The sequence below is a fragment of the Antechinus flavipes genome, chromosome 1 (assembly GCF_016432865.1).
Source record: "Antechinus flavipes isolate AdamAnt ecotype Samford, QLD, Australia chromosome 1, AdamAnt_v2, whole genome shotgun sequence".
Taxonomy (NCBI): domain Eukaryota; kingdom Metazoa; phylum Chordata; class Mammalia; order Dasyuromorphia; family Dasyuridae; genus Antechinus; species Antechinus flavipes.
The window spans coordinates 8,144,797-8,167,888 of NC_067398.1; the positions used below are offsets into that span (position 1 = coordinate 8,144,797).

At 41.8% G+C, this 23,092-nt stretch overlaps 1 protein-coding gene across 3 annotated transcripts in view; it reads right to left on the reverse strand.

Annotated features, from left to right (window-relative positions):
* The window catches only part of POU6F2 (POU class 6 homeobox 2), a 471,135-nt gene that overhangs the window by 237,977 nt on the left and 210,066 nt on the right, over positions 1 to 23,092 (reverse strand). For all 3 annotated transcript variants that reach the window (XM_051978682.1, XM_051978676.1, XM_051978666.1), the window contains 2 exons: positions 12,202 to 12,299; positions 5,433 to 5,661 (listed from right to left, as the gene is read on the reverse strand). In XM_051978682.1, the coding sequence (XP_051834642.1) occupies positions 5,433 to 5,661; positions 12,202 to 12,299 (327 nt within the window). The remainder of the gene's footprint in view (positions 1 to 5,432; positions 5,662 to 12,201; positions 12,300 to 23,092) is intronic.

Sequence of the window (23,092 nt, forward strand, 5' to 3'; positions counted from 1 at the left end):
ATAGATAAAGAAAACGAGAAATTTCTGAGGTAAATTAAGTCAGTTTACCAGTATTGATAAGATTAATAAAGGAAATAGAGAAATGATAAATTCAGCAGGTCCCAATAGCAGGGACCAAGAAATAGCAAAATTCTATCCTGGTAGATCAATGAGTCAGTCAACCCTTCAATTTCTCAAGATTGTATTTGATTTTTAAGTGCCCTCCTTTCATTTACAATCAGATGGGTTACAGGTACTGGCTTGCTCTCACATCTTTGGCCCTTCTCCTATTCCTAAAGTCCCTTCACCCATGAATTCCTGTCTCCCATCACTCTTCAGTTCTTCCTTCTATTCCAGAAACTATATTTCCTTTCAATTTCAGCCATCGAGGGGATAATGGAGATGAATAAGAATCGCACCAACATCATCATTGCTAGTTTTTCAATAACACTAAAATTTGCAAAGCACTTTGTTCATATTATCTCTTTTGATCTTCCCATTAATCCTATTATATATTATAATTATTATTATAATTTTATTCTATTCTATTGTAATTCTCCATTTTATTATTATTTTATAAATCTCCATTTTAGAGATGAACAAATCAAGGCTTATAGAGTTAAGTGACTTGCCCAGGATCACACAGTTAATGAGCATCAGTTCTCCAATTGTCATAAGACTCATAATTTTGCCAAGACTTAGGAACTAGAAACATTACATCTTACCAACTAGCTGGAGTAAAGAGCTTACAGAATTTTTTGTTCAAGTCCTTAGGTTTGAACGCTGGCTCTACTCTTTATTAGTTCTAGGATCTTCGACAGATCACTTTACCACTGGATAACCATATCTGCAGTTCTTATATTCCTGGGTCATTGGGAAGGAAGTTCTTTCTACAAAGCTCTATTCAAAGGCAAGTGTTACTTTTCATTCTCCTCCACCGGCTTGCTTCTTATCTCCACTGGAAACTTCATTTGAACAGGTCACTTCTCTGGGGATGTCCAGATGACCAAAGTGATATTAATGTGTCAAGGCAACAAGAGCCCACGTAGTTGCCAGAGCTAGAGTAAGCTCGTTTCCCAGCTCTGCCCACCGTGGAGGACTGAACGAGGCAGAATGAATTCATGACCTCGGAGTTGTGGGAGCTTATGTTTATTTATAATTCTCAAGATCCCCATAAGCACAACTGCTCCAAATGGAAAGATGCATTTTTATAATGTCCCTTTCTTCATTAAGATTTCATCACCCACCTATGTTAAAAAGCCTCTCCCTTCAGTTGTCAGAGCGGGCCTTTACCTTGGACAGCTCCTGCATTCTTTTTCCTAATCTCCAACTGGCTGCTTTCCACGCACACCACATTTGTGCATTACTGAGTTCTGCGCATCCATGATTTATGAATGCGAGTTTCTGGACACAATTGAATGGTAAGAGAAAGACATAGTTGGAAACATTAACAGGAAAACCATTTAAAATCCAGGCAAGGTCAGGTAAGAAGCCCCACCAACAGGTGTGTGGACGGAGCACTGAGTGGATGCAAAAACATTCGCTTGATGTGGTAAGTGGTTCTCCTTTGGTCTGTCTGTGGAAGCCGAGGCTTTAAATAATCTGGTAGGTCACAAGGTGAATTGGAATTGAACTCGAATCATGAGACATTTATTAAGTGCTTACTAGAAGCAGAGAACTGCATTAGGAAACATACAAATTTAGATAAAATATGGCCTTAGCTCCCATAGAGCTTGCTGTCTAATAGGCAAATAGGACAGAGTCCCCTGATCGATGCGATAAGCTTTCCAGGGGGTTGAGTCTTTGTGTGAAACTTTTGATACATAAGAGAGGGGAATCGGGGGAGTTCTCAAGCAAACCGGTGACTTTGCCGAGCTGTTAGCCTTTGATTGCATCTCACTTTAAAGGGTGTGGGTACGTCCCTTGGCTCTTCTGGAAGATAGGTGCCAAGGGATTCCCTCAAAAGGAGTCGGGGAAGAACCGAATATTCATTTAGAACTCATATTTTCCTTCCAAATAGACTCTGAGAATAGCAGCAGGTATATGTGAAACAGGAAGGGTCAGTTGCCATATGACTCCTATTCCCATCTATAGGATCCATAAGACACCAAAGGCACAAGGCAGAGGAACAAATAATTTTAGACTCTATTCTTTGCTATTGAGTTATTTAGACAAGGAAGGAATAATGGAAAAAAAATTGCTTGTTTAGAAGCTCTAAAATGTGTTTCCCTTCTAAGAGGAGTTCAAGACATCAAGAAGGCTTCTATGGGGAATCACAGGGGATCCATAGACTGGTGTCTATCTAGAAGTTGGAATAAATTCCCTTCTAGGACATTCAAACCTCAAGGTTGGTGTTCTATAGAGAAAGTTGGACCCAATAGAAAGTGAAGAAAATTGTATTGATTATTCGCAATATGAATCCCTTATTGTTTGTGTTTTTTAAAAATTAGTTTGTGTGCTTTCACATTTTCTATATGGTGAGATAAAGGCTGAAATATATCTATCTGACATGCATGTTATCTTGCTGCTATGGAAATTGGAAATTTGCTTATCAGCCTCTATAGAAACCTAGACATAGCGATACACGCATTGAAGTAACCTTTGTGGGGCAGGGTGACAAAATGATCCAGAGAGAATCATTTTTGGGTTAGCCCTCACGATTGAAGCTCATCCTTTAAAGTGTAAAGCCAGGTCCTAACCATGAATGACACAGATGATCTTAGCGAGACCTCAAAACTGTGATTTCATCGGTGAAGAGATTGCTTCCACCCATACAGACTGACAACTGCTCTTCAGTTTATGGTCATAGAAAGCGCTCTGGAGAGGTGAGAACAAAAGGCTTTTCTCCTTGGGAAGGTCATTATTAGCCAGGGGATCAGGAGAGGGTAGCGTGGGAGTGGGGCAGAAGGTCAGTGGGGAAGACAGTTCAGATATAAGGGAAAACTTTTTTGCAAAGGAAAAGCAATGGGAAGTTAAGGGACATAAACGATAGTCCACTTTGGCTAGCGCACAGCGTGTCCACTAAAAACATTTAGGAGGATTCGATTGGACATTAATTTATACTATGGTATAAACTATATATAATATACCCAGTCAATAAACCCAGACAACAAACAACCACCACAACAATTGCAACAGTGACAAAAGGAACAGTTCAGAAGGTTAAGAGCATGGCTCTTGATGGCTTTGCGCCACAGACTGAACTGACCTAAATCACGTATTCTCTGAGCCCAAGACCTTATTCACAACCCGACGTGTACAACTTCTCCCAAAGACAAACAGAACAAAGGGATATAATAACACATATACGTGGAGAAAGTCACCCAGGAGCACCTGCCCCCCTTGACTCCACTACATGAATAGGAAAGGGGTTTCCTAGATTCTCTCTTCTTTGTGGACTGCAAGCAGCAGCAGCCCACTATGTGTCAGAGAGTGTGCCTCTAACTGCTTTTCTTTACCACTTGAAGGCAACCTCAGAGTAGCAAAGAGGCTTGGGCCATTTCAGGGAGGCTGCCTGTAGCTCTTCTTTGCTGTCCCAACAGTTCAGCTGCTCTGGTGTCTTGTGACAACTGTACAAAACTCCTTCCCTTCTTTCTCTAGTTCCACTAAAATTCTTATTCCGCTTGTTTCCCTGACTTCCTTCCTCTCCTCTCCTCTTTCTCTTCCTTCTTTTTTCCTCTCTTCTCTCTCTCCTCTTTCTCCTTCTCCCCTCCCATCTCTTTCCTTCTCTCCCTCTCCCCTTCTCTTTGATCTCTCTGTCTACTTCTCTATCTCTTTGTCTCTCAATGACAACAATGGTGAGAAATCAGGTGACTTGGTCTCTGTGATGGATCTAATCTGAAATGTCGTGAGAAAACAAAGATCTCAACATCTGGAGGTGTTAAGTGTTGTATGCCAACTGCAAAACAAATGGGGACTAGGTCTCCTCAGTTTGACACCAGACCCTGAATGTAGAGGGAGACAGATTTTTTATGCATTAAAAGAAAAGTAAGATATAAATCAGAATACAATTAGGTAATTTGATTTCTAATTGGGGGAAAGATTAGGGACTTTCCAAGTTGGGATAGGGGAGAGTGAACAGGTCCTATTCCCTGAAATCAGAAAAAAGAGGCTTCCCACTCCCCACCCTGACTGTCTGTATTCAATCAAAGGAAAAAAGAAACAGTAACTGATTGACCGGGCCAGTTTGGGGATAAGATATACATAGTTTGTTTGAAATGTAGAGTTGTGAGGGAATTGTCTTTGCATCTGACTGGGTTTCTGAAGAACATAAGCTAGGACATTTGTTAATTGTAGCTAAGCAGCAGACAGGGCTGGTCGGCTTCTTAGTCACCCAGAGTTTTAGATTTAAAAAATTCAGTTTTTGCATCACAAGACAGAACTGGGCTAGACCCATAATTAGACAGAAAGGGAACTGATCTAGATCCAGAGCCGAGTCATAAGATGGAGCTGGTGTGGTTCCCTCAATTCCCACAATTTCCCCGACTCTTTGTTAAAAGGAGAACCATGTTGTTTCCTGGTGATGAGCAGGTGTCTAGGCACATTTAACAACATAAGTTTAAAAAAACCTTGTGTTTCCTAAATGAGGTCACCCCCTTCTTTCTAATAATGGCTTCCTTGAGTAGGGTAAAGAAATAAGACCCATGTTCTCGACACAACAGAAGATCAAGCTCCCGTTCCTTTGGTAAAAAGAGTAGATATAACAACTTAGTGACATTTGGCAACAGGACTGGGCTGAACAGCTGCAAGACCTTTTGCTCCTGACTTCCAAGTGCTCTCTTCCTCTTCACAGTAAAGTAAAGCCCGTGAGGATGAGGACCCGGATCCTCCAATAAGGATCCCACTTCCCTACACACACTCTTAGGAGTAAGGGAAATGGACACACTCTTAGGGACAGCTGCCAGTGGACGTCTCTGACGGCCCTATAGCTAAGAAATGCCATCACCTAGATTGTGGTGCTCAAAGCGAGGGCCAGAGTCACCGCATGGGGTGGGAGCTTGCCCTTGCTGGACCTCAGGACCCTGAGAGGAGCTTGTTCTGTGGGCCCCGTGACTGTGGGGAGCAGCTCCCTCCAGTCCTCCAAGTGGGACGTCCTCCTTTGATCCTTCTTAATTAAGAGCTAAGCGCTATCATTGCTAGGCTGCTGAACAACTGTGTCCCTGGGGTTCCCTCTAAATGTGGGGCCTGCAGGAAGATCCTGGGCCCCACCTCAGCTGGGACTCAGACCCCAGAGCCTGGAGTCCATGAGCAGCCAAGAGGAAAGCACAAATCACAGGGCTTGGACAAGACCCGGTGACCCTCAAGGAGCCCCCTCTGTCCTGTGGCAAGTTCTGCATTTGCCATCACACCCATGGGCTCCTTCTGCCCCACGGGGCATGGCCCCAGAGCTCCGGACGGTTCTAGACCATGGACGGTCCCGCTCACAGGAGAACACATAGCAAAGGGAAGTTTACCTTGGAGATTTTGCAACGGCAAAGTCATGATGCCTCCCGCGGCGGCCGCTGCCACCAGCCCTTGGATGTTGGTGAGGTTGGCGGTGGGCAGGGTGAGAACCAGGCCTTGTTGGCCCCCCAGCTGTCCTGCCATGTTGAAAGGAATGAGGATCGGCTGGTTGAGGGCTGGCGTGCCTCCCGGCATCACCCCGGCCACGGCGGAGGCCAGCTGCTGCGCTGTCAGGAGCGGCTACAATGAGACAAACACAAATGACCACTTTACCATCCCGGAGGGGCCAAAGCAGCCCCAATACAGACACGGCGGAGCTCCGCCATCTGGGCCTCCATCCTTTCCTACCAAAACACACCCAAGCAGGATCCTCCCTTGCTCAAGAATCTTCAGGTGCTCCCTATTTCCTCTAGCATGAAATATCAACCAAACTCCTCAGCTCAGCCTTTGTAATTTTTCCAATCTGACTTGGGCAGGGTTTCTGTGTGTTCCTCCCTCTCAGGCGTGCTTTGTATCAGCCAAACTCTTCTGTTTGCACTCCTTCAACTCGACATTTTATCTCCAGCCTCGAAGTCATTGCCACAGATTATTCTGCCTGTAACACTGTCCCTCCCCACCTCAGCCTCCTAGAATCTCTGGTTTGTGCCTGGTTGCCAGTTCTTTCTCTTTCTGTCTCTGGTTCTCTTTCTGTCTTTGTCTCTTTCTCTGTTTTCGTTTTTCTCTGTGTCTCTGTCTCAGTCTGTCTGTCTGTATCTCTCTGTATATCTTTGCCTTTGTCTCTGTTTCTCTATTTCTAACTATGTATGTCTCTGCTTCTCTCAATGTCTCTCTCTCTCTCTCTCTCTCTCTCTCTCTCTCTCTGTCTCTTTCTCTCTCTTTTGCTGTTGCTCTCGCTCACTGTCTCTGTCTCTTTCTCTCTGTCTTTCTTTCTCTGTGTTTCTCGTATCTGTTTCTGCCTCTCTATCTCTGTCTCTGGATCTGGGCCTAGATATCTGTCTCTGTCTCTTTGTCTGTCTCTGTCTTTCTGTCCATCTAGGTGTCTGTCTCAATCTTTCTCTGTCTCTCTCTCTTTACCTTTGTCTATATCTCTGTGTATGTCTCTGCCTCTCAGTCTCTGTCTCTGTCTCTTTCTCTTTGTCTCTCTGTGTTTCTAACAGTCTCTTTCTATCCCTTTTCTCTGTCTCTCTGTCTCTGACTCTGTATGTCTTTGTCTCTCAATCTCATTCACAGTCTCTCTGTCTCTGACTCTGTGTCTTTTTGTTTCCATTTCTCTCTATATCTCTATTTTTGTCTCTATATTTGTGTCTCTCTGGCTCTGTCTTTCTCTTTGTGTATGTGTATCTCTGTCTCTCTGTCTGTCTGTCTCTCTTTCTGTGTCTCTTAGCCCCCCTCCCCTCCTCTGTCTCTGTCTGTCTGTCTGTCTCTCTCTCTCTCTCTCTCTCTCTCTCTCTCTCTCTCTCTCTCTTTCTCTGTATCTATCCCTATCTCTCTTTCAGTCTCTGAATATTTTTCTTTTTCTCTGTCTCTCTCTTTGGTCTCTATATCTGTCTGTGTTTGTGTGTCCCTGTCTCTCTGTTTAACTGTCTCTCTGTTTCTCTCTCAGTCTCTGTCTGTCTCTGTCTCTCGCTCCATCTCATTGTCATACACAGACTTCCCTTTGTCCATCTACACTCTCCTTCCTCTGAACGACTTTCCCTGCGCTGACTGCCCTTCGCCCTGTGTGCGCCCCCAGAGCCCAGCGTGACGCCCGGTGCCCAGCCGCAGCTCAGACTGGCTTCTCGTCTGGTATAGAGCAGTTCTTCCCCGGCACTACAAGCTCTAAGCCAGAGATAATGGGCAGGCTGGCAGCAAGTGTTTGTGAGATTGTGCATGTGTGTGTGAGTGTGAGTGTGTGTGCATGCGTGTGTGTATAAGTGTGTGTGTTTAAGTGTGTGTGTGTGTGCGCGCGCGCACATGATGTTTTCTTCCCTGTGAGGGCTCATTAGGCTTCTGAGGTCCTCAAACCTTTCTAGGTGAGACCCCATGAATTTCTGACTCTGGCTCCTTCTGTAGAGGCTGCAAACCAGACCAAAAGCCCCCTCTGAAGTCAGGACGCCCCGCTTCAAGCCTGATCTCTGACGATGGCTGTGCAGCTCTGGGGGAGCCCCCCGACCACTCTGTGCCTCGGGCAGCCTCCTCGAGTTTGTCTGCCCAATTACTGGCAGATAGTGATTAGCATCAGTAAAGGGAATCCCCACGCTGGGAGCTCTGCCACGTTGTTGTGATACACTCACAGCTCCTGTGTGACTCCATGTCCTTCTCAAGAGACTTTTTTTTTTAAAGTAGATGTTTTCTCAAACATTTGTGGGGCTGTTATTTAGAGAATGGCAGTGTGGTATAATGGTTAGAGACCTAGCTTTAGTTGCGGGAAGACCTTGTTTATGTCCTGGTTGGGCGACTCTGTGTGGGAATCTAGGCTGCCCCCTTCGACCACAAGCGGCAGAGAAGGTACTAACTTGTATCGGTAAAGGGAGTTTCCTCCTCTGGGAGTTCTTTAGACCAATTTAGATTGGTCTAGATCCCTAGACTAGATCTGTAAAAGCACAAATCCAGTCCCAATGCCTCTCCTTGCATGAAGAGGAGCTGGTCTAGGCTGATCCCGTGAGCAGATCCTGACCCAGGCAAAACCACAGGCCATTTGGCTCAGTGTAAGGGGAACTTTTGAGCAACCCCAACTGAATGGCTTTTTTGTGAGGGAGTGAGTTCTCTGTCACTGCAAGGTTGGCCGCTTCTTCACAATGTGAGGAAACCAGTAAGCTTTGCTTGGAAAGCTAAGATTTTTTCTAAGGCCCTTTCTGGCTTGGGTTTGCTGAGATTTGGGGATATATTTATGATCTCATCTTTAGCTTTACCTTTATTGGTAGCAGGTAGGAAAGGCATTACCACCTCATTGTTACAGAGGGAGGAACTGAGGCACAGAAAGGTTCAATGACCAACTCAAGGTCACACAGAAACTGTGAGATCCTTGAGAACAGGAACACTTCCTTCCTTCCCTCCCTCACTTCCTTCCCTCCTTCCTTCCCTCCCTTTCCTTCCTTCTTTTCTTCCTTCCTTCATTCCCTCCCTTTCCTTCCTTCCCTCCCTCCTTTCCTTCCCTCCTTCCTTCCTTCCTTCCTTCCTTTCCTTTTCTTCCTTCCTCCTTCCTTTCCTTCCTTCCTTCCTTCCTTTCCTTTTCTTCCTTCCCTTCCTTCCTTCCTTCCTTCTTCCTTCCTTCCTTCCTTCTTACTTTCCTTCCTTCCTTCCTTCCTTCCTTCCTTCCTTCCTTTCCTTTTCTTCCTTCCTCCTTCCCTTTTTCCTTCCTTCCTTCCTTCCTTCCTTCCTTCCTTCCTTCCTTCCTTCCTTCCTTCCTTCCTTCCTTCCTTCCCTTCCCTTCCTTTCCTGCCTGCCTGCCTCCCTGCCAAGTACAGGGCTTTTCCCACTGTCACACTTTCTCCTTTGACAGTAATGTACTGGGTAGCACCAGAGCCTGAAGGACCTGAGTTTGAATTCAGCCCAGATGCCCCTTCACATTTCTCAGCTTTATTTTCCTCATCTGTAAAAGGAGAATAATATCCCCCCCCCACCTGCCACGGGTGTTGTGAGGCTCAAATGATGTAACGTAGAGAACTTTCCAACCTTAAAGTGCTGTATAATTCGAGCTATTATTCCTCTGCCTCCCTACATATTTGACTGACATGACTGACACCTTCTCTCCCTCCAGTAAGGAACTAAATGTAATTTAATGTAATACAAAGGCGGAATGCAAACATGGGGCTGAAAATCACTTTCCTGAAGTCAAAAGTGAATGCAAAGAGGAAGGAGGCTGGGGAGAGGGTCAGGTAGAGAGTAATGGAAGGAAACGACAGGCCAGGAAGCTTAACTTGATTCCTGGGATAATTCTAAGTGTCGCTCTTTATCCTTTTCTTGAGGAGGACCAGGGACATCCGCAGGGTGATGTCTTGACTTGCAAGTGAATTGGATTTAAGGGAGGCAGGGCTGTTCCAAGTCATCAGTCTCACCCTCAGTGGCAAGATATAGCTCAGGGTGACTGGACATGGCCTCGGGTGCAGTGGGAGATCTTGGCTTTTTATTTCAAGTGAAAGTATTTCCTAAGTCTTAATTTGTCCGAGGCAACACCCATTCCGTGATTTAAGGCTAGGTAAGAAATGAGGCAAAAACGGCTTCGTTTGCCTGCTCAAAAAATTCTAAAATACATTATCAGAAGGTTGGTTAGTGAACAGGCAGAAAGGGAAGTAGTGATCACAAGAATCCATTGTGAATCCAGCTCCCCGCTTCCTGATAGAGACAATCTAGGAAGTAGATCAAGACATATGTTTTAGCACATGGCCGGTGTGGACATTTATTTTGCATGAGCACATGTGTTTGTTACAAGGGGTTTTTTCCCCTTTCTTCTTTTTTTTTTTTAATCAACGGAGGTGGTGAGAAAGGGTGATAATAAATGCTTGTTAATTGAAAAAAAAGAAATAACAAATCCTGTTAGATTAACCTGATGTGGTTATTGTTCAGTTGTTTTTCAGTCAGGCTCAACTTTTTGTGACCACTTTTGTTGTGTTTTTTTTTTTTTTTGGGGCAAAGACATCAGAATGATTGGCCATTTCCTTCTTCAGCTCATTTTACAGATGAGGAAACTGAGGCAAACAGGGAGAAGTGAAACCCAGAGTTACTAAGTGTCTTGGGCCAGATTTCAACTCAGGAAAATGGGTCTTTCTAATTCCACACTGGCATTCCACTATGCCACCTACTTGCAGAAAATTAATAATAATAGCTGGTATTTATATGGCACTTTATGATTTGCAAAAATCTCAGTCAATCCTTCTAAGAACCCTGCAAGGTCAGTGCTTTTATTGCCCTATTTTTTGCTGTGGCTGTTCAGTTGTTTCAATTGTATCTGACTCTTCATGATCTCATTTGGGCTTTTCTTGACAATGGTGCTGGAGGGCTTTGCCGTGTCTTTCTCTAGTTCATTTTACAGATGAGGAAACTGAGGCAAAGTAGCACTTAGCTAGTAAGTGTTTGAGCCTGGATTTTAACTTAGGTTTTCCTGACTCAAGATTAAGTGCTCTATCTACCACCTTGCTGCCTCATCTTATTTTTATGGTTAAGGGAACTGAAAGAGATTATATGATTTGCCCAGAGGCACTCTGTGGTGTGTGTGAAGTGAGCAGCTGTGGCCACATTTGAACTCAGGCCTTCTTGACCCCAGGCTTAGCAGTCTAACCACTGTCCCACCTCGCTGCTTTGGGAATAGGATTGATGTGATTTTCCTGGCCTTTAGTGAAATCTCTCATGTCATCATTCTGGAGTGGGTGGAGAAATGTGGGCCAGACCCTAGGTTCCTGATGCGTGAGCTGCCAGTCCCATGGGATCTAACAGTGTTGCAAGGGTGCTCTCTAAAGAAAGAATGACTGACACGGCTACCTGGGGCTAGTTGTCCAAAATTTATGTCAAATGCTGGTGAGTTCGGAAAACAAATTGAGCTCAAAGCTGTCTCCTAAGCCAGAACCCAGCTGAAGGAGGCTTTGGACACTCGACCCGGGATCTGGCGACCACCAGAGATGCGGTGCTACAAACGTGGCACAATCCTGTGCCAAGTCACATGGCAAAGTTAGAGCTGGGGACGATGAGAGGCATGCTGAATTTGGTACCCCAGGACCTGGGCTACAATCTGATTTTGCTTCACCTGTGTGATCTCAGGCAACACCTTTTACTTCAGTGATGGGGTCTTGGCTTCCTCAATTGTCAATTCAGGGTATTGAACAAGATGGTCTCTAAAATTTGATTTCCCTTGATTCTACAATCCAGAGGTTGCATTGGGCCTCTGGAAATGAAAGGGAGGTCTTCCTTAACCTTTAAAATATACAGGCTTTGATGATTCCAGGAAGCCAAGAGCCATGTCACAGAAGAAGAGCCTACAAATAAGGTTTTGTGATGATGGGGACCACCCAGTCCAGCACAATCCCATCATAAACCTGAAGATTTTTCAAGCCTTGAATTGATGATCTCATAGTATATACCAGATGATTAATTTCTAGGAAAAATAAAGCTAATAAAAGGGAGACTCAATGGCACTGCTACAAACAGGATAGGAGCATCTTTCCCCCCTTTACCTTTTGGAAACCCCAAACCAAATGACTAGGGAGAAGAGTCTAGCTTTTTATAATTGTATTATTCCCACCGGATCGAAAATAAGACAAAACAAACAAACCAAAAAAGAAAGCCAAACAAAACCCCCATCACCCTCCCCCTAAATATCGTGCTTTAAAAAATCATGACTACATTTCTTTATTAATGCAGGAGCTGCATATGATGTACAGTATTGTCAAACCCAATAAGCCGCACTTGCATTAAAATTGCATTAACTTTTTCTATTAAATCATGTCATATTTCAAAAATGGCCATGGGAACATTGAAACAACTTAATTGTATTCGCACCCAGGCCATTAAAGTTCTACTCTCTGGAAAGCTGTAAAGGAGCTGAGAAGCCCACTTGTGAGGGGCCCTGGAAAACAAATACAGATAGCCTCAGATCATTCTGAGGGGCGTATTTCTTAAAAGAGAGCACATTCCCTCTCCATCCCCTCAATAAATAATGAAGCTCTCGTGCAGCTTCCCAAACAATAATTCATCACCAACTTTGCTCCACTGGAGTTAATTGGTTTTCACTCATTATTATTTATTTACATATTTAGTCTTGCTAGATACCGCTTTTCCCACCCTTCTGAGCATGGCAAAGACACTGACCTGGGGCCCAACAGGGAAGGCTGCTGGGTGGGCCTGGGTGGACGGGTGCTGGTCGGCAGTGCTCGCGTCAGCGGATGGTGCTGGATTTGCTCTGGCCCCTGGCAATCAAAAGAAAAGCCTTCACTTAATATCCAGGATGGAAACTCACCGTTTCCCTCTTACTGTGATGTCACAAGACCCCCCAGTCCAATATGACGGGCCCAAGTGGGCTTATCAATTGCTCCAAGACTCCAATCGCTTCTCAGCAGCATCAATTATGCTCACCCTCATTCAGGTCGGCCGACTCATTCGGGGAGATCCAGCGAGCTGACAGCAGGGAGACCGGAGCCCTCGTCAGCCTGCTTAATGTGTTTTATATTAGACATCATTTTACGGAGCACAAGTGCTCTCTTCCCAGGTGGAAACTACATTTCTTCAGCTGTGATGAGGAGCTGCATTTCTAATTCCTCAAAGCAAAAAAAATTATTGGAGATGTGAGCAAGTCACATCTCCTGTGTCTCTCTTTAATCAAGTGTTCCCCAGGCCTCCCACACAATACACACTTAGATTTTAATTCATTACTATGTACAAGTTCTTCAAAAACAAAACCTTTGCTAAATGTCACTTCAGGCAAGTCTCTAAACAGAAGCAGAGAAACAGGATTCTTGGGTGCTAATAAAAATAATCGAGCTTGAACCCATACCAGCTCGTGCACGGGCTGACTTGGAGTTCAGGGAGTCCCCGCTTTTGTTTCAAGTACAATCCAGTCACCAGCTCCCCTACCGAGCCATCCATCAGCAGCATTTGCTTCCTCATCAATTGACATATTGCTTTGTATAAACCTTACCCACGGATCACATTTACGTATTTGTTTACATGGCACATCCACCACGCTGTACTGCCAAGCCCCTGGAGCTGGGCATTTATGGGGGAGATAAGATTAATGCAAAGGAGCTTAGTTCTAGACTCAGAAGGCACTTACAGGTAAGTCTTCATGTCTAATCACCTCAGTAGGTCCGTGTCTTACTCATAAACATCTAAGGCAGAGTTTGAAAGGAGGGCAGGAACTTTAGGGCTTTTCTTCTCGTGTCCTAAATATTTAACAGTTGGACAACCAGTCACCTAGAATTTCTTATTATGTGCCAGGTGTTTTATTTAGTCCTGAGGATACAAAGAAAGTGGGAGTGGGAAGAAGCTTTTGCTCTAAAGAGCTCACAGTCTAATGGAGGAAACAGTTTGCAAGCACCTCTGAAGAAACAAGTTAGAGCCAGAGTAAATTGGAGATAATCCACAGCGGGAAGGCACTGGAATTAAGGGGGATCAAGGAAGATTTAAATGAGACACGAAGGAAGCCAGGAGGTATAAATGAGGAGGGAGGGAGTTCCAGGCATGGGGGACAGGCAAAGATAATGCTCAGAGAGCTTTATAGCAGGGGCTTGTAAAAAATGGGGGATTATATTGGCACCTGGACCAGAATCTTGCCAAAAATGATGATGGCCAACTGGTCAAGCCTTTCCCAACTGTATGTTTTATATGTGGATAATTCCTAGTTAGGATTAAGGGAAGGGAGAAGCAGTGATGTGGATAGTGGATAAAGAACCAGCCGTGGAGTCCAAATGTCCTGTTTTGAACACACACGAGCTGTGTGATCCTGTACAAATCTCACTCTATTGGAGCTCCAGTTGTAGAACTACTTCTTATCTGTCGGGTTAGAGGGGATTTTCTCTACTCTGCCATAGGTGAAGAAGGAAGGAAAGAAACAGAAAGAAAGGAAGGACAGAAAAAGGAAAGAAGGAAGAAAACACAAGGAAAGAAGGGAAGAAGAAAGAGGAAAGAAGGAAGAAAATAAGGAAGAAGCAATTTTATGACATTTTCTGATGGGTGGTTGGAATCCAATTCCATATAGACCTGAACAAGCCCTTCTCTCCCACTGTTTGTCCTAGGAATAGCAAGTAGAAGACAATTCAAAAGCTGTTTATTGGCACACCATGAACTGCCAAGAAAAAAAAGGGGGGGCATGATTCTGTCATACTTATAAATTTTAAAGAAGGTATTATCGGCTCATTTAAAACAAATTCTTCTCTATATTCTCTAAAGGGACAGACTTATAAATAATGGAAATGTGGCAAAAAATACTGCAGCACATTAAACTACAAATAAAATTGAGTGCTACACATTATTCAATTGACTTCTATCTCCACTGCGATGTGTCAATCATAACTGCATTGGATAATGAGATTACGCAATCAGTGAGCCAGGCCATTATGCAGAAACCTGGAAATCTGATTAATTTGTAATATTTCTTGGTGCTGAAAGTCTGAAATGGACATTGCTCAGGGAATACTTACAAGCATTCTATTGAAATTCCTAAATTGATTTGGAACAAACTAATAAAAACACAGACTTGCTGACATTTTATAAAGTGAATTCTGTCAAAGTACGTTTGGCATTTTAATGATTGCCATCATTTAATAACAAGGGTGAGATGACCTATCATAATAGGCAGAGGTGCCAGAAATTCCCCGGGAAGCTGCAAGAGAAGACCTCGACTTTCTGAGCTTTTTAAAAAAAATGTTTGATTAACTTTTTTCTTCAAAAACAGGGAGGTTTGGTTATTTTTGGGAAAAAAATGCACATAATGGGACATTGTGGAAAGCTTCCATCTGAATTATTTTCTCTCCCAGCCTTTTTGGCTGCTAAGATTTCTCTACATTCTCTTTGTGGCCTTAAAGAACCATCCAGTTTGCATTCTGCATTTAAATCCACCCCACTGACAAGCAAAGCTGTTCCACTTTCCTTCTTTAAATGCTTTCACTTTTACTTTAGTCTGTACTTATTTTCTGGCTGTTCTTTAGGAGAAACATGGATCAGCTGGGGAAAAGTCAAAGCAATGTAGTGAGAATGATGAAGGACCTTGAAGGGAAGTCTCCTAAGGATTCATGAGGAACTCAGGGAGGTGCAGTCAAAGGAAACTGTGTTTGGAATCAAGATGTTCTGATACTTACTTAAGTGACTTTGGATAGATTGCAAGCTCTCTGGGTCTCAGTTTCCTATCTGTATAATGAAGGGTTTAGACCTGATGATCTCCAAGATTTCTTCCAGTTTTAAATTGATGATCTTATTTTGGACCAAGAGAAGATTTTAGACAAATGAGAAATCTGTTTTCAAGTATTTAAAGACCTATTGAAAATGAGGATTATTTTAGAGGCACTTAGATGGGACAATAGACAGACAGCTAGGCTTAGATACTGAAAGATTTGCGTATGTACCCTTATGCACTATCTCACTCTAGATATTTAGCTTCTAGCTCAGTTTTCTTAACTGTAGAATGGGAATGGTGACAAGAGCATTTATCTTCCAGAATTGTTGTGAGAGTCAATGGAGATGATACTTGTATAAAGGATTTAGCACAGGACCTGCATAATAGTAGATGCACTTTCTTCCTCTTTTTTACTCCCTTTCTGTATGGTTATAGAGCAAGCATCTAAGAACAATAATTGAAAGGTACAAAGAAGAAACCTGGAATTTCATGTGTTCCAGAAAGAGGAACTTCCTGACCATTAGAGCTATCCCAAAGTGTCATGGGATTTGGGGGGAGGGAAGAAGTCATAAGGTCAAAGATTTAGAGATGTAAGGGGTCTCAGGAAGCATCTACTGGAATATATTTCCATCTTTTTACAGATGAAGAAACTCAGTCAGTCCATAAACATCAATAAGCACTACTACTCAGTGATTCTGAGCATTTTTTCATATGACCATAGCTTTAATTTCGTCATCTAAAAGTTGTCTATTCACATCCTTTGACATTTAGTTGAGTCTTAATAAATGATTCTTGACTGATTGACTAACAGTGGCAACCAGGTAGTGCAGTGGCTAAAACTCTGGCCTTGGAGTAAGGAAGTTAAGTTTAAATCTACTCTCAGGCTATTAATGATAATCAATAAATCACTTAAGCTTTCTGGACTTAAGTTTCCTTATCTGTAAAATATGGGTGATAATAGCACTCCCCAAAGTTGTCATGGGCGTCAAATGAAATAACATGCTCAAAAAAAAGCCATACATGAGGATTCCCAAAAGTATTAATGTAGGTTTAATTTATATTTGTTATCCTTCTCCTCTTCCTCTACATCATTATATAAAACAAATGTCTTAGTAAACATTTACGTGCCATGTCTTTACTCTCAAAAAGTTTGCTTTCTCATCATATGTAATGAGGATAAGCTAAAACCATACCCAATCAGATCAGGGATGAAACAAGGTTGCCCACTATCACTATTACTATTCAATATTTCATTAGAAATGCCAGCTTTGGCAATAATAGAAGAAAAAGAAATGAAAGAATTGGACTAGATAATGAGGAAACCAAATTATCATTCTTTGCAGATGATATGATGGGATACTTAGAGAATCCTAGAGAATCGACTAAAAACTATTAGAAACTTTAGCAAAGTTGCAAGATACAAAATAAATCCACATAAATCATCAACATTTTTATATATTACCAACAAAGTCCAGCAACAAGAGATACAAAGAGAAATTTCATTTAAAATAAGTGTAGATAATATAAAATATTTGGGAGTCTACCTGGCAAAGTAGGTAAGTCAAAGTCAGGAACTATATGAACACAATTAAAAACCACTTTCCAAAGAAATAATGTCAGATCTAATCAATTGGAAAAAAGATCATGTGCTCATGGGTAGGCCAAGCTAATATAATAAAAACAACACTGCATAAATTAATCTGCTTATTCAGTGTCCTGCCAATTAAATTCCCAAGAAATTATTTTATAGAGCTAAAAAAAATAATAACAATGTCCTGCCAATTAAATTCCCAATAAATTATTTTATAGAGCTAAAAAAAATAATAACAAAGTGTATCTGGAAGAAAAAAGGTGAAGAATGTTAGGGGAATTAATGAAAAAAATGCAAATGAATGTAGCTTAGCTGTACCAGCCCTAAAACTATATTGTAGAGCAGTGATCATCAAAACCATTTGGTACTGGCTAAGAAATAAGGCAGGCAACCAGTGGAATAGGTTAGGTTCACAAGACAAAATAGTCAATGACTATAGCAATTTAGTGTTTGGTAAACACCAAAATCCTACCTTCTGGGATAAGAACTCATAATTTGACAAAAATTGCTGGGAAAATTGGAAATTAGTATAGCAGAAACTAGGCATTGGCTCACACTTAATACCCTATAGCAAGATAAGGTCAAAATGGGTTTATAATTTAGACATAAAGAATGATATTATAAGCAAATTAGAACAAAGGATAGTCTATCTCTAAGATATGTGGAGAAGGAAAGAATTTGTGACCAAAGAAGAACTAGAGTACATTATGGAATGCAAAATGGATCATTTTGATTGTATTTAGTCAAAAATTTTTTTTTACAATCAAAACTAATGCAGACAAGATTAGAAGGGAAGCAATAAACTGGGGAAAAATTTTATATTCATGATAAAGGCTTCATTTCTAAAATATATAGAGAATTGACTCAAATTTATAAGAATTCAAGCCATTGTCTGTAGAGGGCCACAGATAGTCGGGGAACTCTGAGTGAGGTATAAGACCCTTAAGCCCAGAGGAAACCTGCTAAGTCTGGTTTGGCTCCCCATTTTCCCTATGGAATTTCTTACTTCCCTCCCTGAGAAGTCAGGAGGGCGTGACCATCTGTGTTCTACTTGAAGCAAGGATACTTATAGCAGGGTGTTTACTCAGTGTGATTGATGAGATAATGATTCTCTAGTTCAAATATACTTAGTGTGATGTAATGATATACTCAGACTGAGATATTTGCTGAAAGGATTGTAGATGAGAGCTTGAGTTCAATCTCAGACTCAGACTCAGACTTAGTCATGGACACAGAGGAGACACAGAAGACAGAGAAAGAAATAGACATTTTCCTGGTGGCTCTCCTGCCTTCATCACTTCTCCACCTAAGACCAAGACTTGTCCAGAGATCCTCCAGAGAGCTAGTCCAGACATTACAATTCTCCAATTAATAAACACAAACAGGCAATGTTCAGGTAAAGAAATTGAAACCTTTTCTAGTCATCTGAAAAGATGCTCTAAATAATTATTGATCAGAGAAATGCAAATTAAGGCAACTCTGAGGTACCTTTCAGATTGACTAAGATGACAGGAATAGATCATGATGAATTTTGGAGGGAATGTGGGAAAACTGGGACATATACATTGTTGGTAGAATTGTGAACGAATCCAACTATTCTGGAAAGTAATTTGGAATTATGCCCCAAGGGCTATCAAACAATGCATCCCCTTTGACCCAGCAGTGTTACTACTGGGCTTATATCCCAAAGAGATCTTAAAGGAAGGAAAGGGACCCACATGTGGTGGCCCTTTTTGTAGTGGAAAGAAACTGAAAAATGAGTGAATGCCCATCAGTTGGAGAATGGTTGAATAACTTATGATATATGAATGTATCAATGAGAAACAATCAGCATTATGATGTCAGAGAGGCCTGGAGAAACTTACATGAACTGATGCTAAGTGAAGTAAGCAGAACCAGGAGATCATTGTATAGGACAACATCTTCCTAATCCCACATCTGGCATTTTTTCCTATATTCAAAGATTTGGCGACACCTCTTACAGACACAAGAGCCTGGAAGTACTATGAGTTAGAATAATAGGCAAAGGGACTTGGGAGGCTACTGACTCTCTTGGAGAAAATGTCTAAGTGACATCCTGAATGGCCATTAATCACATCCTTCAGCCTTACAGCGAAAGCAGTCCAAAATTACTTCTATTTTGCCAAGGCAATACTTATGGGAGAATATTTAAACCACTTAACTTGCAAACAGAATTGCTATAGTACTAGCAATAAACCGGCCTAGAATAATCCAACGAAACATTGTCTCAGCATTCTCTCCTTCCATTCCATAGGCCCAATTCTTTATTTAATTCCAAATATTTCTTCTATTGATAAAAAAATTCTCAAAAGGTAAACTACTTTTCTATTACATGCTAACTGTAGTCCCAGCTTTTTTTTGGTGTGAACATCCATAGGCTGGTGTTTACTTCTAGTAATAGGTGTGAACTTAGATTAAATCAAATGACTTCTAATCTGGAAATAATTTGTAGTTCTTAGGATTGATGACCTTCTAATTTTCCCTAGACCCACACACAAATGCTGCTCTTAATTCCTAATGCCAGTTAGCTTAAGCTCGGCTAATCAGTCACACAATCTCCTATCCACAGTGAGAACCCAGCTCTTAGCTCTTAAGAGGGATGTGTTTTATTTACTTGATATACTGCCAAGTTTCCCCTTCATCTCAAGACAGTTCAAAGTTCACATTGATCTCTTATGGTTGATAGACACTAGGAGCCTCCACCCACAACCAGGATTTTCAATGTCTGGTCAAGATGGAGAATCAGATAATGAATCCCTGGAATTTCTGCCTCACTTCCCTGCTTCTGGGGGTTGGTGATGATGGTGGCCAGGCTGCTGCTGCTAACAGTGAATGATGATAGCTGATCCAGGTTTTAAGTTTTGTGGAGCATTTTACACACATTACATTATTTGATTCCGTTGGTATCACTGCCTCAGAAAACTTGGGAGAAATGGCCAGCCACCATGTATATTGGCAGGAACTTCTGGGCAAAGTGAAAGTGATCCATCTAAGGGACAGTCATGCAAGCTTGGGGGAGGAGAAAGAATGCTGAGTTTGGAATCAGAATCCTGGCTCCCCCACTCTCCCATTTATACCTTGGATGAGTTACTTCGCTTGTCCATACAACTTGCATCGTATGGAAAATGAAAGATTGAACTAGCTGCCTGCTAACATTTCTTCTAGCTTGTGATTCTTCATCAGCAGAGAATTATTCCATTAGTTTCAGTTTAGGGAGAATGGACTATGATGGGGAGAGGTGATATTGTTTGAAAACAGGTGCACCCCAGAAACCCAGTGTGCTGGATTTCCATTGAATGGGCCGAGATCTCTCTCAATGTGTTGAGTGGTGTCTGATCACCATGTACAGCGACATCTATTTTCATAAACCAGATCAGTGATTCTCAAAATATGGTTTAGAGCTTTCTGGGAGCCCTCAAGAAACTTTCAGAAGGCCTGTGAGGTCAAAACTAGTTTTAGATTAATTCTAAGACATTTTAAATTTCCAACATAAATACTGATAGTTGTAACCCAGGTTAACAAAAGCTCGCTTGAGGAGGGCAGATACTCCTCAATAAGAGAACACAATAAGAGAAAACAGATCCTCAGACCAAAATGCTGGAGAACCAATGATCTATTTGAAAAAGGAAGGATTCAAAAAGAGGTTGAAAATTGAACCAAATCTAATAAGATGAAATTTAATTGGGTTCAAAAATCAACCTTAAAAGTCAAAAGTGGGAGAAGTGTGGCTGGATAATGATTCATCCAAGAAAGATCTGAGGATCTTTGTGGACTTTAAGCTCAATATGAATGAATGGTGTGCTATATGGGCAAGGAGGCTGTTAGGATGGTGGGTGAAAAAGCAGAGTTTCGAGGAATGGGGAAGTGAATAAGCATTTATGTAATGTCTACAACATGATAGACATTATATTAAGCACTTTACACATATTACTTCATTTGATCCTAATGACAACCCTATAAGGAAGGGCATGTGGGTGTAATTATTTGAATTTATTCTGCCCTGGTCAGATTTTACATCTGGAAAAGTGCTCTCTTCTGGGTGTCCCATATTAGAAAGGGCATTAATAAGCTGGAGAACATATGAGGCAGCTGGGAGCTCCCCAGTGTGTAGACCCTAGACTTGGAGTCAGGAAGACCTGATTTCATTTACCTGTTGTGTGACCCAGCCGCACAAATCACTTTATCTCTACCTGCTTAAGTGTCTCTATTTACAAAATGTGGGTAATAATAGTACTCAGTTCCCATGGTTATTGTGAGGATAAAGTGAGACAATATTTATAAAACATTTTAAATGAAAAGCAATATAGAAATATTATTGTTAGTATTATCCAGAGGATGGAAAACAAGAGGAGTCTGGAGTTCATTTTAATGGAGGATTGGTTGAAGGATAAATGTATCTATCCTGAAGAAAAGAAGGCTTTAGAGAAGAATTATGGCTCTGACAAGTAATTTAATTTACTAGAGCCTCAGTTTCCCCATCTGTGAAACTGGGGTGAACAGCCTACATGGCTTCTAAGATCTTTTTTACCTGTTCATCTGTGATACTGTGATACCCACATCTTTGAAAAGCCATTACATGAGTGGAAGATTGGAAATAGTCTCCAGGGGCAGAACTGGAGTAATAGATGGAAGCCTCAAAGACTCAGCTGAAGTCTGATAGAAGGAAACACTTCCTGACACTCTGAGCTATGCCCAAGTAGAGTGGCTGCCTCAAGGGCTTCCTTCTATCTGGTGGAGGGGGGGCTTCAAATAGGGTGTCAGATATACTTGGAAAGGATGAACTTCATGGCATCGAGGTCCTTCCAATTCTGAGATTCTGTGATTTCTGATCTTTTCCTGGAAAAATTATAAATACATGGACTCATTGTTAAGATTCCCAAAGGAATCTTATAAAAACACAGTCTTGTGAATGATTTTGTAAAATAATGAGGAATTTATGCATAAAATGGCTTCTTCCATCCTCATTAGTCTGGCCCTGAAAGTTCTCATTTCTGAGTTTTCTTTGAATAGAGCACGCCTGTATTAGTTAATGACATACTTTCCCCTCAAATTGTCCCACCTTTCTAAATTTTTTTACAGTCAAGGGCACCACAATCCCCTGCCACCCACACTCCCAACCATGCTGTTATCCTTGACTCTTGATGCTGCTCTCTCACTTGTCATATTCAATCTGTTGTAAAAGTATTGTCATTTCAAACTTGACAAGAATAATAACTAGCTAGCATTTATATAGCTCTCTAATGTTTGGAAAGTACTTTACAAATATTAGCTCATTTTATCCTCACAACACAACCCAGGGATTCAGGAGCTATTATTACCATCCCCATTTTACGAATGAGAAAAACAAGGTGGAGAAAGATTAAGGATTACATAGCTTGTTTGAGCACAAATATGAATTCAGGTTTTCCTGACTACAGATTTAATGCTCCAGCTACTGGGCCATTGAACTACCTCTTGATAGCATCTTCTCTCTGGATGATTGCTCACGTGTCATCGCCCTGACTCAGGCCCTCATCCCTTCATGAGTGGACTCTCACAATAGCTTTATTCTTTGTTTTCATGTCTCGAGTCTCTCTCTACTCCAAACTATCCTCCACTCATCCGCCATGATGTTATTCTAAAGGCTTGTGCTGATCATAGCCTCTTCTCTACTACATTTTAGAATTCAGTGGCTCCTCATTATCTCCAGAACCATTTAAAGTCCTTCACAATTTAACCCCTTTTTGCCTTTCCAGTTTTCTTAGACCTTTTTTCCCTTACTCCACACTGTGCACCAGTTATGTCCCACGCTTAAAACACTTCTGCCTCTTGGCTCCTGTGGTTTCCTCCGAGACTCAAATCAAATCTCACCTTCTTCAAAAGACCTTTTCCAGTCTCTCTCCCAAGTTAGTGCTCTTCTTTCTGGGATTACTTTTCATCTCCTATATATACACTGTCTTGGTAATTTAATCCTTTCTATGTTGTTTCCCACATTAGAACGTGAGCTCCTCGAGAACAAGGTCTGTGTTTTTGCCTTTCTTTGTATCCTCATCACTTAGTACAAATCCTGACACAGATTAAGTGCCAAGAACACACTGCAAATTAGTGGCGTGAAATCTTGAGTAAAAGGTTTCAGATTGGAGCAGAGCCTTTTTTTTTTTTTAACACATCTCTTAGCAACTCCAAAAGGAAACCAAACCCAGAAACACCTCTCCTTCATTTACTCCTTACAAAACTGAACCTTTTCACTAAGGCATATTATGAAACAAATATATCAGCTT